Source organism: Scophthalmus maximus, chromosome 17 (genome assembly GCF_022379125.1).
Source record: "Scophthalmus maximus strain ysfricsl-2021 chromosome 17, ASM2237912v1, whole genome shotgun sequence".
Taxonomy (NCBI): domain Eukaryota; kingdom Metazoa; phylum Chordata; class Actinopteri; order Pleuronectiformes; family Scophthalmidae; genus Scophthalmus; species Scophthalmus maximus.
In genome coordinates this window covers 6,441,301-6,455,586 of record NC_061531.1, presented here as the reverse complement: position 1 = coordinate 6,455,586, position 14,286 = coordinate 6,441,301, and the positions used below count along the sequence as shown (strand labels likewise).

Here is a 14,286-nt window from a genome sequence, read left to right as displayed (position 1 = left end):
CATAACTAAATCAGGGCACAATATAAGATAAGAACACAAGGAGGATAGTGAATATGACCTACACTTTATTTCCTCTCTGTAAATCAATTGCACACACTACACAACTACACACCCTTCGCAGAGTGGGTTAAATGAAATGATGTCACCAATTCTAGGTTTTGCACAGCGAGTATGGCCACTGTCTTTATTTACTCGTCAACTAGAGAAACTCGCTGCTTTGTTCAGAGGTCGTTCGCTCCGCATCCTCACCTCCCCACTCAGCCACAGAGACCCTGTTAGTTCAGGGAGGGAGGGAGGAGGAAGAGGAGGAGGAGGAGGAGGAGGAGGAGGCCCGGAGACGGAGAGCAGTCTGACATTTCCTGTCCACATGCCAAGAAAAAGACACGCTCTCCTGCCGGGCACCCCATATTTCCTGTCGGCCTTCATGCTGTACACTTCACACCACACACCCCCACACTGGAGGAGGGGTTGGAAGTTACTTTTCAAAATCATATCCACCCAATAACTTCATCATTTAAAATCGTAGATGTGCATTCGTGCGTAGATGCATTTCAATGAACCAAGGACTTTGCTCACATGACACAAAACCATGTCTCTTTTTCCCAAGGCCTTCATTTCCTTCACCAGCTGCTATGGTGCAGGATATTGAGAATGTCCCAATTAAATCACACGTTCTTACATAATGTGTTTTTGGCCAGATGCTCTTGTCTGTACGTGTACGTTATTTCCCTCCTCTCGTTTCCCAGGTAAACCCCTCAGCTGCAGGTGAGTGACGTGGCCCTCTGACTCAACCGGTGTGAGTCAGCTGAGCCACACATACTGCGGTGCAAGAGACATCACAATCATTGGATCTACTATGGCTACTATAATAAAACCAACAAACGCAACGACGAAACTCTGTGTCACTGTGTTTTGAATGTGCCGGATCAGTCCATTTTTCCTTGGCAGCGCTGGTGACTAACGTGCTCTCCTGCAGGGCACAAAGTTCTCCCTCTAGGGTTTTTTTTTTTTACAATGTGACAAGCTGTTTTCTTTCCTTTTTTTTTGCTCGATTGCAGTCAAGCACCTGGGAAAGTGAGTCAAGGAGTCGATGAGTCATATTCTCTTTAAGATGCGATAAGCCTTCACAGTGGCGAAAAGGTTCCGTAGATGAGCGAAGGGGACACTTTTATATTCGGTTTAATTGATGTTAAACAGAATTCACCTAAATCCTGGGACAATGAGCGACAGCTTCTTGAACCCCTCGGCCAGTCGTTGGCTGAAAGCGCCACCTAGTGCATAAGGACCGCGCCATTCCGCCGTGATATGTTGCGGTGCGGTGGGTACACTTGTGGCTGATCGGTGGATGTGGTCGTGGCTTTCTATCCAACCTGCTCCCAGGGCGCTGTGGTTCCAAGTGGGGATTTCCCCCCCCCCCCCTTCTCTATCTGCTGCCGATTGGCTGGTTGTTGTTGTTGGCTGAGGGCGGAGGAGCTGCGTGCGCCAAGGCGCGCGTAAAAGGCAGGGACCTGCGCGCCCCGTGGTGGCGCACACACACACCTCAGTCTCTCTCACTCGGGACCGTGGACCTGAATGGGATCGTGGTAGACCTGACCTCCTCTGCGATTTACATGGGCAACATATATTCACGCTGGTTGAAGACATGAGTGGTGAGTCAACATTTTCTTTTTCTTCAGATTTCTGGGGCGTAATGGGGGCACTGTTCGCTCCCTGTACACGGTCATGTTGGTGTCGCAGGGAAATAAGTGACAGACTTAGTATATCAGGTCAAACAAATACAGTATATCAGTCAATATGTAACTACGCCCTATATGGCAAGAGGTCTGTGCCACAGCCCTTTCAGCTGGTATATTAACACTGACTGGCTACGTTTCTCAGGTAAGGGTCAACAAAATGAAGTTTACTCCCTGTACTGTCTTAAAATGGCAAACCCCGTTATGTACAATTCCCAGACACATGTGGCTCTGCAATATAATGTCTGATAAAAAGAGAACCCCAAACCAAACAATTCTTATTTGTTGAAATGGTGCATTTCTCCAAAATAAAGGATATTTTCTCAAAACGGTTATCACAGTAATCTAAACCCCTGGTAATTTGGCAAAACTATCTATCACATACTGTACATCCGCGAGAGATTACATCTGTATTTTATTTGTATTTCCAAAAGAGTAAAGAAGAGTCAAGTCTGTTAACAAATGATGGAGGCAGTCTAATGAATTATCTTATCAGATAGCACATTCATAGTTTTGTAAGATTTTTTTTTTTTTTTTTTGATGATCACCTCTAAATTGGAAAAAGGTGATGGTAGATTAAGGTTCATTTAGGTCAGCGTTTCTACTATTTTGAGTGTAAAGTTTGGGAGTTAGGTGGCAATCACATCAGTGCAATGTCTCCATAGAGTGTTTTTGGGTAATGACAGAGATTCCAGAGCATGCAGACCTGCCAAGACCTGCCTGTTAGCCGAGATAACTCTGATCGGCTGCACAGAGCCGCAGACACTCACTCTCGGTGCTGGCGAATAACCTGGCTGGCTGAAAACAGAGAGGCAGTGAGCGTAGATGTGAGGGTCATTTTTCATTTTTAAATAATCTAAAGAGTTTTTGATTTAAATAAAGACAAGAGCGGACCACTGAGCCCAGAGTGATCTTTACATGTACACACTTCATGTACAGAAAAAACAAGCATTGTAAAATGAAACGTGAGCCGCACAGCACTTGCGCTGCAATGAGACAGGCAAGTCTGTGATTATAGCAGACTTCAGTCACTACAAGACATGAGACATGGGGAGATCAGCGTGGCTGCGGAGGCCTTGTGCTGTGACTGTGTGCCTTGTTCAGCTATTTCTCACTGGATTTGAACAGCTGGTAAAAAATTTCCCTCACTTTCACCATTGATGATGGAGTAATCTATTCTGTTAACATTACTATAACATGCAGCAGTTGATGTTGTTGTTGTTGTTGTTGTTTTTTAACAAACTCATGTAGTGGCAGGTTTACTCACTTTCTCTCCGTGTCTCCTCCGGTGTGAAGTGAATGGGGCAGAGAAAAGCTTTTGTCTGTGGTCCCCTGGTGTGTTTTTAGACGTGCAATATGAGTCACGGCAGTATATCATTCCTGCGCTCTGAGGCACCAACCCACAAAGTGTCTCTCCCACTGGTTTATGACCCTCATAACATAAGAGCCTTTGCTCCACAAGAATTAGTTTAAGAACCCCTGCTGCTCTTGTGTTAACCCACACTGAGTGTTAAATAGAAGTCGTCCACTGACCTGATCAGATTTCCATGTATGACAGATTTAGCACCATATCTGCTGCCTTAGGGTAAAATTCTGTTAATCTGGCACACTCACACACATATTTTGCAGTGGGAAAATCCCCCTCAGCCTCGGTAGATTTCCAGTCACAAGCACCGTGTCTTTCCTTCACTATGCAGCAGATCGACCCAGTAATTTTTCATGCGTCCGCAAGACGTGGTTCGACGCCACAGCCATTCAGGGCTGGACAGAGATGATGTGAGGTGTCCTTACATGGAGAATGGAGGAATTTCAAACTTTTTCATGAAAGTGTCTTACAAGTTTGCTTCTGATTGCTCATGCGTCTTGCAGAAACAAAGTATCCTGCTGACCTTAACCACTTCTGATGGTTGCAGGGACTCGGATAAGCGTAGTCAGACGAAATCAAATTCCAATTGGAAACATATTTAGTTGAGGACTGGATATAAGGTATATCTGTAAATCTGGCCCTTAGGGTTGACATGTGAATGTGCAAGAGACATGGCCCATAGTATAAAACAAATAAACAAACAAAGTATTTCTTCATGACATCCTATCATTTGACCGTGCTCTTCTCCTGCAGGTGTCACAGTCTGGGCGGAGGACGGGGACATAGCCTCAGAGGAGGGGAATTCTTTACCCCCCTGGACGGAGGAGCGCTGTGAGGAGCTGTGGGAGCGCGTGGAGGGTCGGCGACACAAGCTCACGCGCATCCTGAACCCAGCTAAACTCACACCGTACCTGCGACAGTGCAAGGTCATCGATGAACAGGATGAGGACGAGGTGCTCAACTCCACGCAGTACCCCCTGCGCATCAGCAAGGCTGGTGAGAGGGAGAAGAATGAATCTGAAAAGCACAGAGAAATCAATAGTATCGTCAACCATCCAGCCAAATCTAGCTCCTCAAGCGAAGTCATCAGGTGTGATGAGGCAAAGATGCCGTATGTGGTGAAAGGGACAGGTCACGTTGGTGTTCTAAAAACAATGTCTGGTTAGTCGTTGTAGTTCGGCCCCTGTTTTGGCACATGTGCCAACATGGTGACTAGTTGCAGCAGCAGTGGCTGTGACAAACAGCTCACCTGCAATTCAGGTACTAACTCAGGGGATATATGGACAAATATAAAACATAGATATACATGTATTGCATATTGCATTTAGGTTTTCTCTAGTACCAAAGTCATCCACTCACAGTTGCATATACATCCACATTTTCGCTGCAATCAGGAATTGCTGGTAGCTTATTTGGCATACTTTAATAGTGCCTATGTGCAAAATGAGCGGACAACCTCAAGTGTATTTAATGTGATTTCTTGCATTACAGGATTGTTTCATGGAGTTTCTTCTTTTATGCAATGTTGACTTTACTAAGATGAATGAACACGAATAGTTGCCTGGAAACTAATCCACAATCTCACAATATGCTTTGTGTGGTGCTTTTGTAACTCCCCCAGAAGAAGAAATATTACGTTTGCATGATAGTGCGCTAGGTTGTCGGAGAGGAACGTGGTGAAGATAAATGTTGCAGGAACCAAGGCGAGAGTAAGATGAAAGACATTGCTAAGTAAAGGGGAGTGCAAAGACAGACAGAGAGGGAAGAATTGGGAGTGAAAGAAGATAAAGATGAAGGAGAGATGTTGCAAGTAAAGACGGGATGAGGACAAGCACCTACAGTTCATACCATTATTTGTTTCATTGCCTGTGACTTGGCTCATGCTAGAGCCGGTCATTCATGTCCTGTTCATGTTCATAATGCCTACATAACTACATGGGTGAAACACACTCATTTCAAAGAGGCAGCATTTTTTTGTGTGTGGTTAGACAGTGTTAGTGCCTGGGCAAGAATTATTACAGTTTTTCATGAGCATGTTTCTGTCTTTTGTGGCGCAGGCCGTTTGCTGGACATTCTTCGTGGTCAGGGCCAGCGAGGTCTTCAGGCCTTCATGGAGTCTTTGGAGTTTTACCACCCAGAGCAGTACACACAGCTGACAGGAGAGCAGCCCACACATCGGTGCTCCCTCATACTGGGTAAGTAGGGATTTCAAAAGGTGCAGACTCAACACACACATGAACATCAATTCTAAAACTGTCTTTGGGTTCAACAAAAAAACTGTTCCCTGTGAAGCCTGCCTATTAACTATGGGGTGCCGGATGCAAAAACTTGACTACAGTTTTCAAACTGATATATTACTTTCTTCACATTTGAGATATTAAAATAGTGTTTATATTTAAAAAGCAAAAACAAAATGATGATGAACTCGATCACTTCTCCGTTAATGTTGGATGACACGTTTTTTTCATTCGGCGAACCATAATTAAGAGCCTGTGTACAAACTTTAGTCTGTCTGGAAGGACAATGCGACTTGCAGGATTGGAGATAAAAAGAGAGGGATTATGATAATGCCACAGGGCTGTGAGGAGATTTTGAATAAGAGTGAATAAAACTTTTGATTTGATTGGAAAGAGACAACTTTCTGTCTTGACTATCTATGTCCTGCAATCGAAAACTTCTTAAAGCTATGAAATGCTACTAAGATGAATGTGTGTTAATGATTTCATAATGATAAAATGCAAAAAATTTGAGACTCAAACCCCAAAGTTACGGGGCCACTGCTGTTTGCTGGATGTCTGCATGGGAAATTGTGTGAATGGTTGTTTACTGGCAGAGTTTGAAGTTAAGATATAAAAAACGGCGAGGAGAACACATAAAGGTTAATATTTAAACGTTACATAGCTAGAAAACAGACCTGAGATACACGCAAAAAAAACAACCTTAGTTGATAAATGCTCTCTGCATAACTGAACATGGAATTCAAGGAAAAATATGATATAATGAAGGCCGTCTGACATTTGCCACTGATGGCCTCCGAGACAAAGATCATATCATGTAAAGCCAGCGTGGTGAAACATCTAACCCGGAGTAAAACATTTTCATAATGCAACTGCTTTGTCTCCTCACACATTAAATTATATATATACATATATTATAAACTCCACCTGCCTCTCTCCCCAGATGAGGAAGGTCCGGAGGGTTTGACCCAGTTTCTGCTCCTGGAGGTACGAAAACTCAGGGAACAGCTTCGGAATAGCCGCATGTGTGAGCGGCGCCTGTCTCAGCGATGCCGGGTGGCGGAGGACGAACGCAGCCGCGCCGAACGTAAAACGCAGGAGTTACGTCACAACAGACTGCAGCTTGAGAGGTTTGTTCGAGGTTCAATTTCTAGTTGGAGAAGAGAGAAAGAAAAAACATGATCAACGACAATGGCCGAGTGTGAATTGAGAGATTTATGATAATACTCTCTAATGATGCAGCTTCAAACAACTACAATTAATCCATGTGTTGTTTCTTTGTGTCTTCACCAATATGCAATATGTGTGACACAAAAAACGAATCAATGACAAATAGTAAGAAAGTGTCCACTGGATGATTTGTGATCTCAAGGCTGCGTCAGGACTGGGAGTTGGCCAGCCGGGAGCTGGGAAAACTGAAGGACAGACACCTGGAGCAGGCTGTGAAGTACTCCAGGGCCCTGGAGGAGCAAGGCAAGGCCTCCACCCGAGAGCGAGAACTACTGAGGCAGGTGGGTTGGTCAGGAGAAGCATGGCTAAACACTTTTCATCGTAGCCAGCCATATTGACAGATATGGATACCTATGGCGAATACAACCACAGTCCTCTTCTGAGAAGCTTTACTGAAGCAGAGGAGGCCCCTAAGTGCTAAGAGGAGTCTCAGTTGAGTCCAAAAGCTGCTGTGTCCTTTCTGCAGAAATGTTAAATTTGCAATTTGTATGTGCTAGTAATCAAATATTTATATTTAACACAATGGCCTGTTTAGCAGAGAAATTGTGTTTTTGCTAAACCATTTCATATGCAGAGACAGACAGGGAGAGGTATTTTAATACTATTTGTAAAGTTTTGGTCGACTGAGCTTGAGAGGGTGAGGAATGTTTGATGGCACATACACGATAGGGCGGCAAATATCTTATCAGTGCCCAAGGCAGTTGAAGTGCAACTTCAGCAGGCCTTAAACTGCAACATCAAAAACTCAAACAAGCAGTTTGGACCAACTGCGCAGATGCTATCAGGCTCTTTTTATTGTGCTGTCACAACATGTCGACCATACCACTGAGCAATAAACCACTGGTTGTGAAGATGATTAATGTTCATAACCAGCTGCAAAGTTTAAAGTTTGTAATTGCGCAATATTAAATTCTGTATATCGAATAAAAGTTGCACAGAAAATATGAGATTTTTGTTTTATCATTTAATAGTCCTGATCTGACAAGTTACAGATAGTCATTGTGAGGGGGAAAAAGCCTGTATTTATTTTTACAGCACACCTTTTTATTAATAACATGCAACCTTTTCCCCATGTCACTGCATTTTAAACCTGCTTTGCAGCAGCACAACAGTGTCTGGTGTCGAAAGGCAAAAATGTCAGGATTTGTCTTTGTACCTGCTTTGCTCTGTCTCCTTCCAGGTAGAGGAGCTGAAGTCCAGGCTGACAGAGGCCGAGAAACAAACAGTCGGTGCTGTGGACAGCACCAGGCCAGTCAAAAGAAACAGTTTGCTCTCTAATGGATTAAGTGTGTCTGCGCCAGAGAAGCCACTTCACCATTCCGATTATCAGAAAGCTGAGAGTGCAGAAACTCAGATGAGTGTCTCGCCTGTTCCTGCCCCTGGAGTCATTGTATGTTTTTAAATATGATTCGCCCCTCAAGACTTGTGATTTTGTTTTTCTGTCGTGTTTTTCTGTTGTATAAATGTTTCTTTCTATTGTTTTCCTCAGGCTCTAATGGATATCCTGCAGCAGGACCGCAGAGAGGCTTCAGAGCAGAGGCAGGAGCTCTGCAACATCATCGACAGATTACAGGGAGAGGTGCAGAGCACTGAGGAGCACACAGAGAAGGTGAACACTCATCACTCATCAGCTTCAAAATTACATATATATTTTTTAAATCGATATTTGGGCTGCAGTGGTTAGCACTGTCGCCTCCCAGCAAAAAGACTCTCAGTTCTAAAATCCTGGTTCAAACCATCCAGCGCCTTTCCGTGTGGAGTTTGCATGTTCTCCCCGTGTATGGGCGGGTTCTCTCCGGGTTCTCCAGTTTCCTCCCACAGTCCAAAGACATGCAGAATGGGGTTAGGGTTAATTGGAGATTCTAAATTGACCATAGGTGTGAATGGTTGTTCATCTCTGTATGTTGACCCTGCAATACGCTGGTGACCCGTCCAGGATGAAGCCTGCCTATCGCCCAATGTCAGCTGTGATTTACCCCTTAAAAGGATAAAGCAGTATAGACGATGGATGGATATATCAATATTTCAATAGTTAATCATGAAGTTAAAAGGTTCAATGTGCTGCAAAAAACAAAACAAGGTTCGGTATCATTGTTGTTCTGTCGTAAAGACAACCTTACTCCCTTTGAATGGAGATAGTAATGGTGAACTACGTTTTTAGCTGGAGTTGCAGTGTGAGCAGCTACAGCTGAAGATGAGGACTCTGCAGCTGGACTGGGAGACTGAGCAGAAGAGGAGCATGTCCTATTTCAACCAGATCATGGAACTGGAAAAGGAGAGAGACCAGGTCGGTGTGAACGGAGGGTCTGAATCGAGCCTGGACTCGTGGCAAACATGTGTAGCCCTGCACAACACTATATAGTCCTTTAACATGATGAGGATTAGAGACTGTGTAGTCAGTTAGTAACTTGTAGTTAGCTGGATTCCAGTTACAGCTAGGGTTACAGTTGAGACGGCCAGTGTTTCGCCTGCTGCAGATTTAATTTCCCCCGTATTAGCATCCGTGACCAGTCGTTGCTGATTTCTTCTCACGTCAAAATTGTTCTGTTCACACACCTCCCCATCATCTGTGGCCCGGCCATAAATTGACTTGCTTGACATGAACTCTAACACTAAATCCACACACATTAGACTACTGTAAAACTGCAGCTGCGTGCATTTCAGACAGGGTCAGACCCCAAACTGCTTTAGTGGGAAACATAATTTTCTTAATCTCATAACACAGAAACACACGCTTTTGTATAAATATTAACCATTGCTTTTGTTGTACAGTTTTTACACCATGCAAACTGCCTTGCTCTCGTCTGTTTTCGCCCTTTTTTCACCAGGCCTTGCGCAGTCGAGACAGCCTGCAGCTGGAGTACACCGACTGTCTGCTGGACAAGAACCGTCTGCGTAAGCGCATTTCGGAGCTGCAGGCCAACCAGGAGCAGCAGCAGAGGGAGCTGGAGCGAGAGAGGGAGAGGAGCCAGGAGCAAATGGACCAGAGCAACCACTGTCTGCACTGTGTGAGTTTACATTCGAGGAAGGCAATTTAGGACGAGCAGAAATGTCCCTCCACTGCAACGGCAAAGCATTTACAGACAGACTTCTCCGTGTGTCCGCTCCCCAGTCCCACCTGTCTCTGTGCAGTGAGGACCAGTGCTACGGCCCCTGCTGCTCCCTCGGCCTGGACCTGAGCCCCTCGGCCAATAGCACCCAGCAGCTGCTGAGAAAGGTCAGGGCTGGCTTTCATCTCCATGTTTTATATCACGTAGAATCACCGTCTCCCCAGGCATGATTCAAATCAGAATCGGGGGTTATCGTCGTAGGAATGTCGTTCTCCTTTCAAACATAGTAAGAGTTATGGCCGCTGTTTTTGTAGTGTAACTACTTCTTTGTTTTACTGTAAGGCCTCATTTCAACACGACACAGCTGTTTTGGGAACCGCACAAGTGTGTTTCTCTCATGTTGTTATTATGCCGTTCAAGGAATGTAGCTTTTGGACTGCAAAGAGGGTTTCTTCTGCTAGACTTGGGTCTTGTTGTTGTTTTTGGAGAATATGGGATGTTGTACTTGTCGGCGAGTTTGTACCTGCCCAACACCTCTCACCGGCAGCGAGGTCATACGGCAGTGCATTAACTTGTCTTTTTGCTGTGCCACAGACGCCATCTGGAGCAAAAACCAACGAAAACTCAGAGGGTAAGTTGAGTGCACTGGCAGCTGGAAGACAATATTTTAAGTTTTGCAGAAGAAAATATCTTCTATTCTCTCTGCTGCTTCACAGACTCCAATTCAGAGGAGAATATCTTGTCATCGGTGAGTACGACAGCTCTGCTCATTATAAACACAAGAAAGAAAGAAAGAAAGAGAGAGACTTTTAATTTACTTCTACCCTCAGACAGAAGACAGTGAAAAAGAGATCAATCGACTCTCCACCTTCCCCTTCCCTCCTTGTGTGAATTCCATCAACCGCCGAGTCAACACAGAGTGAGTGTATCAGTTGTAATCTTGCCAATACATATTTTCAGCCGTTTACGACTAATTTCTGCTACTTTACATTTGATTTGATGAACTTATTTTTTTCTGCTCTTTTAAGGTTTGACTTGGACTCATGGGGCAGTGACGAGAATGATAACATTACAGGTACATTTGCTTCTTGCATGTTTTGCATAAGCTTTCAATCAGAGTCTTCTCTGCAAATGACACGCGGACCAGTCAGGATGATTTACTCTTATCAGTTGGTCTATGAGAAAAAGAATATTACTTTTAAATGATTGTCTATAAAAAAAAACAAAAAACTGACCGAAGTTCAGGTTTTGTTCTCTTTGCATGTTACATATAGATTGTAAGTAACGAGGCTCTGTGGTTGTTTTAGGTGAGCAGACTGAACCGTCTTTGGGGGATTCCTGGAACTCCCTGCACTCTCATCTCTTTCCCCCTGACCTGGTCAACCTGCCCTCAGTCTCCTCACACCAACCCAGTCCCAATGATCCCAGGTGCATTGACTTGAAGCTGTGCGCTGCTTAATAGCTAATCCTACTTGTTGAATGTGGATATGGATATGGTGTGAATATTGGTCCACGGACATTTGCGTGATAATGAAAGCTTTGTTTGTTCCTTGCAGCCTTAATATTCAATTGCAAATGAATTTGAAGCACGTCAAGAATAACGTAGCTCAGTGGCTTGCAGCAAATCAAATATTAATAATTACACTTGTAAGATTTTTTTCCAATGTTGCATTGCTGGCCATCCGTGCCATCTTTCAGGAAACCCGCCCGCTCCCCGTCTTCAAGTCCCCCCTCCTCACCAAGGAACGGGAGAGCCAGTCTTGCTGATGATGTCACGATAGTTGGAGGAAACCAAACGGGGATCTTTGTGAGCCATGTGAGAGCCGGTTCCCCAGCTGAGCAGTGTGGACTGAAGGAGGGCAGTGAGCTGCTGGAGGTGTGTGTGTGTGTGTATGTGTGTGTGTGTGTGTGTGTGTGTGTGTGTGTGTGTGTATGGTGAATAAATCATGTTTGGGGATTGTGTGCATGAATGTTTGCTAGTACAGCGTAAAAGCGTAAATTAATTAATAATAAGTCGAGAGGGAGAAAACGTTGAAAGTACTATGAGGACGTAAGGCTGTGATGTAACATTCAGTTTCCTCTTCATGTTGTCCAGCTGGAGCGGGTCCTGTTTGGTGGGGGCAGTGTCCAGCTGGGCCAGTGCACTGCTGAGGTCGCCCACTTTTCCCTGCAGTGGTGGACAGAGCCTTCGACACTGAAACACCAGAGCAACCCAGAGGGTGAGACCATTACTTCAGAGATTTGAAAGATTAAATGAAAACTTCCCCCATGACACACATAAAGCTTGATCACTTCATGTCTCCGAAGGGAAAGATTAACCATACTCTCTTCTGCTTCCTGTCGCCAGCGTACTCCAAGCTGTGCACGCAGCTCTTGTCGCCTGGGTTCACGGGGGCCGACTCTTTCTATGTGCGCGTCAATCTCAACATGGAGCCTCACAGTGACCCGCCGTCTCTGAGTGTGTCCTGTGATGACATTATACATGTCACAGACACACGGTACAAAGGGAAATACCACTGGCACTGTTCACTTGTGGACCCACACACAGCCAAGCACCTGCAGAAAGGAACCATGCCCAATTATAACAGGTACAGTCAGCCAATCAGATTTGACTGCTGTCTTGTTTTAGACTGTATTTTATTTCTCACCAATGAGGACTTTTCATAGTAGCTCTGAAAGACAAATTTTTCCTGATTTAAATAATATTGGGCTGTAGTGTGTATTTAAGTTAAAAGTAAGCCCTAGGCAACATGTTTTAATGATGCAGAATTATGTAGATTAGTGTAAACAACCTGGTTTGCACTATTTTCCATCTCAGGGCACAACAGCTGTTGCTTGTAAGGCTCCAAAAAATGTCCCTGGGGCAAAAGGATTTCAAGAAGAAAGTGGTAAGTCTGCTCATACTGAAATGACATGAACAGCAACTGCAAGTGCTCAAGTATCCAAACTTTCACCATAGTCCTTTTTCCTCCATGTAGTTCTCGAAGAAAGCATCTGGCCGTGTAAGATTGGTCAAGGCAGTGGACCCCAATGGCCGTGGGACCGGTTCCACACAGCAGGTCTTCTACACACTCAGCAAACGTAAGATCCCGCCATAGTGTTCTAGAAGTGCTAAACCCAAGTCTCTTTTTTTTCCCAATGAAAATATCCGTTTTCTATGACAGCACTTTGCATTAATGTGGGTATATCTGCATGTGTGCATGTCCCCCTCAGGTCACGAGGAGCACCTGATCCCTTATAGTTTAGTGCAGCCGGTGCAGGCTCAGACTAAGCGGCCGGTCATCTTCTCCCCCTCCCTTCTCTCCCGTGGTCTCATAGAGAGGCTGCTGCAATCAGCAGAGTCCGGTTTGAGCTTCAACACCTGTCCGCCAGGTACAGGACACTGCACAGCTCGCACGGAGCCCCAAACACAGTCAAACTCATTGAACAAAAAGGTTGACCATCCTTTATATGACTATCACGTGATACAACGCCACTTTCTACTCTTTCCTGTGTTTCCTGTGGTTTGCAGAGCCCATCCAGGCTTCAGAGAGACGAGACAAGGGCGTGTTCTTGTTGGATTCCTGCAGTCCACAGCAGGCTATGGGCATACGGCTGAAGTCAATACAGGAAGTCATTAGCCAGGTAATGAAATAACACACCACTGTTAAGTTAATTGTATTCTTCCTATCACTGAAGTGCCCCCAATTTTGATAAGTAATTAAATTCATCTCAAAAAACAAGCCAATGTCAAACAATCTGTCTCCTTCAGGGACAAGTAAGAAAGGGTGTTTGTAGGTGAAATAAATTACCAATCATAGCTATTACCTGTATCACTTGTTCACTTTATGGATAAAGAAGGTTGCCATGGGAATATCAATACAGTAAATTCAAATGCATGATCCAAATCTCCCTCTGTCTCTGTCTTAGGACAGGCACTGTCTGCTGGAGCTGGGGCTGACCAGCGTTGAGGGCTTACTGAGACAGGGGATTTACCCTATTGTAATCCATATCCGCCCGAAGAATAAAAAACACAAGAAGCTGAAGTAAGTGCTCATTTGTTTCCTTAACCAATAGTGTAAATTCAGTGCGCATCCAATCACGGCTGCATAATGATACTTTTGATTGTCCAAGTTCGACATACACTTCACACCGTTCAGTGTGTAAAATTGGCTTTTGACTTCACGTGCAGACAGTGTGGTATTTTCAAGTCTTCTTTTCAAATAACCCCTTCTTTTTTTCTCTCCCACGCTTGAAACAGGAAATTTTTTCCACGCTGTGGGGAGGACAACATCATGGAGGAGGTGTGCCAGGCTGAGGAGTTGCAGCTGGAGACACTGCCCCTGCTGTATTACACCCTGGAGCCCAATACCTGGAGCTGCACCGATGAGCTGCTGGCAGCCATACGCAATGCCATCCAAAGCCAGCAGAGGGCAGTAGCATGGGTGGAACTGGACAGGCTGCAGTAGAGGAGGGACGGAGACTGTGAACTGTACATATTAAGAACAAACTAGAATCTCCCTTCTTTGAATAAAGAATCTGGCAGCAGACCACAGCCAAGTCTTTGGAGAGGATTAACATTAGTGATTAACATTTAGTGATATATCATCCTGCTATTCTAAGTGAGTGAACTAGCGAACTTTAGAAAAACAAAGGAGGCCGGATCAGTGCATGCATGCAAAACAGACATT

At 44.7% G+C, this 14,286-nt stretch overlaps 1 protein-coding gene across 1 annotated transcript; it reads left to right on the top strand.

The window, feature by feature from the left end:
• Positions 1-1,519: 1,519 nt before the first annotated feature.
• Positions 1,520-14,145, top strand: zmp:0000000896 (caspase recruitment domain-containing protein 10). Its single transcript, XM_035614621.2, has 24 exons — positions 1,520-1,649; positions 3,853-4,095; positions 5,157-5,294; positions 6,280-6,466; positions 6,709-6,847; positions 7,747-7,956; positions 8,056-8,175; positions 8,728-8,853; positions 9,395-9,574; positions 9,679-9,783; positions 10,211-10,247; positions 10,333-10,364; positions 10,447-10,535; positions 10,645-10,691; positions 10,924-11,044; positions 11,315-11,492; positions 11,712-11,835; positions 11,964-12,204; positions 12,435-12,504; positions 12,595-12,697; positions 12,830-12,988; positions 13,128-13,240; positions 13,526-13,641; positions 13,857-14,145. Exons 1-24 carry the CDS (start codon positions 1,643-1,645, stop codon positions 14,062-14,064), a joined length of 3,093 nt encoding a protein of 1,030 aa, XP_035470514.2. The 5' UTR covers positions 1,520-1,642; the 3' UTR covers positions 14,065-14,145.
• Positions 14,146-14,286: the final 141 nt, after the last annotated feature.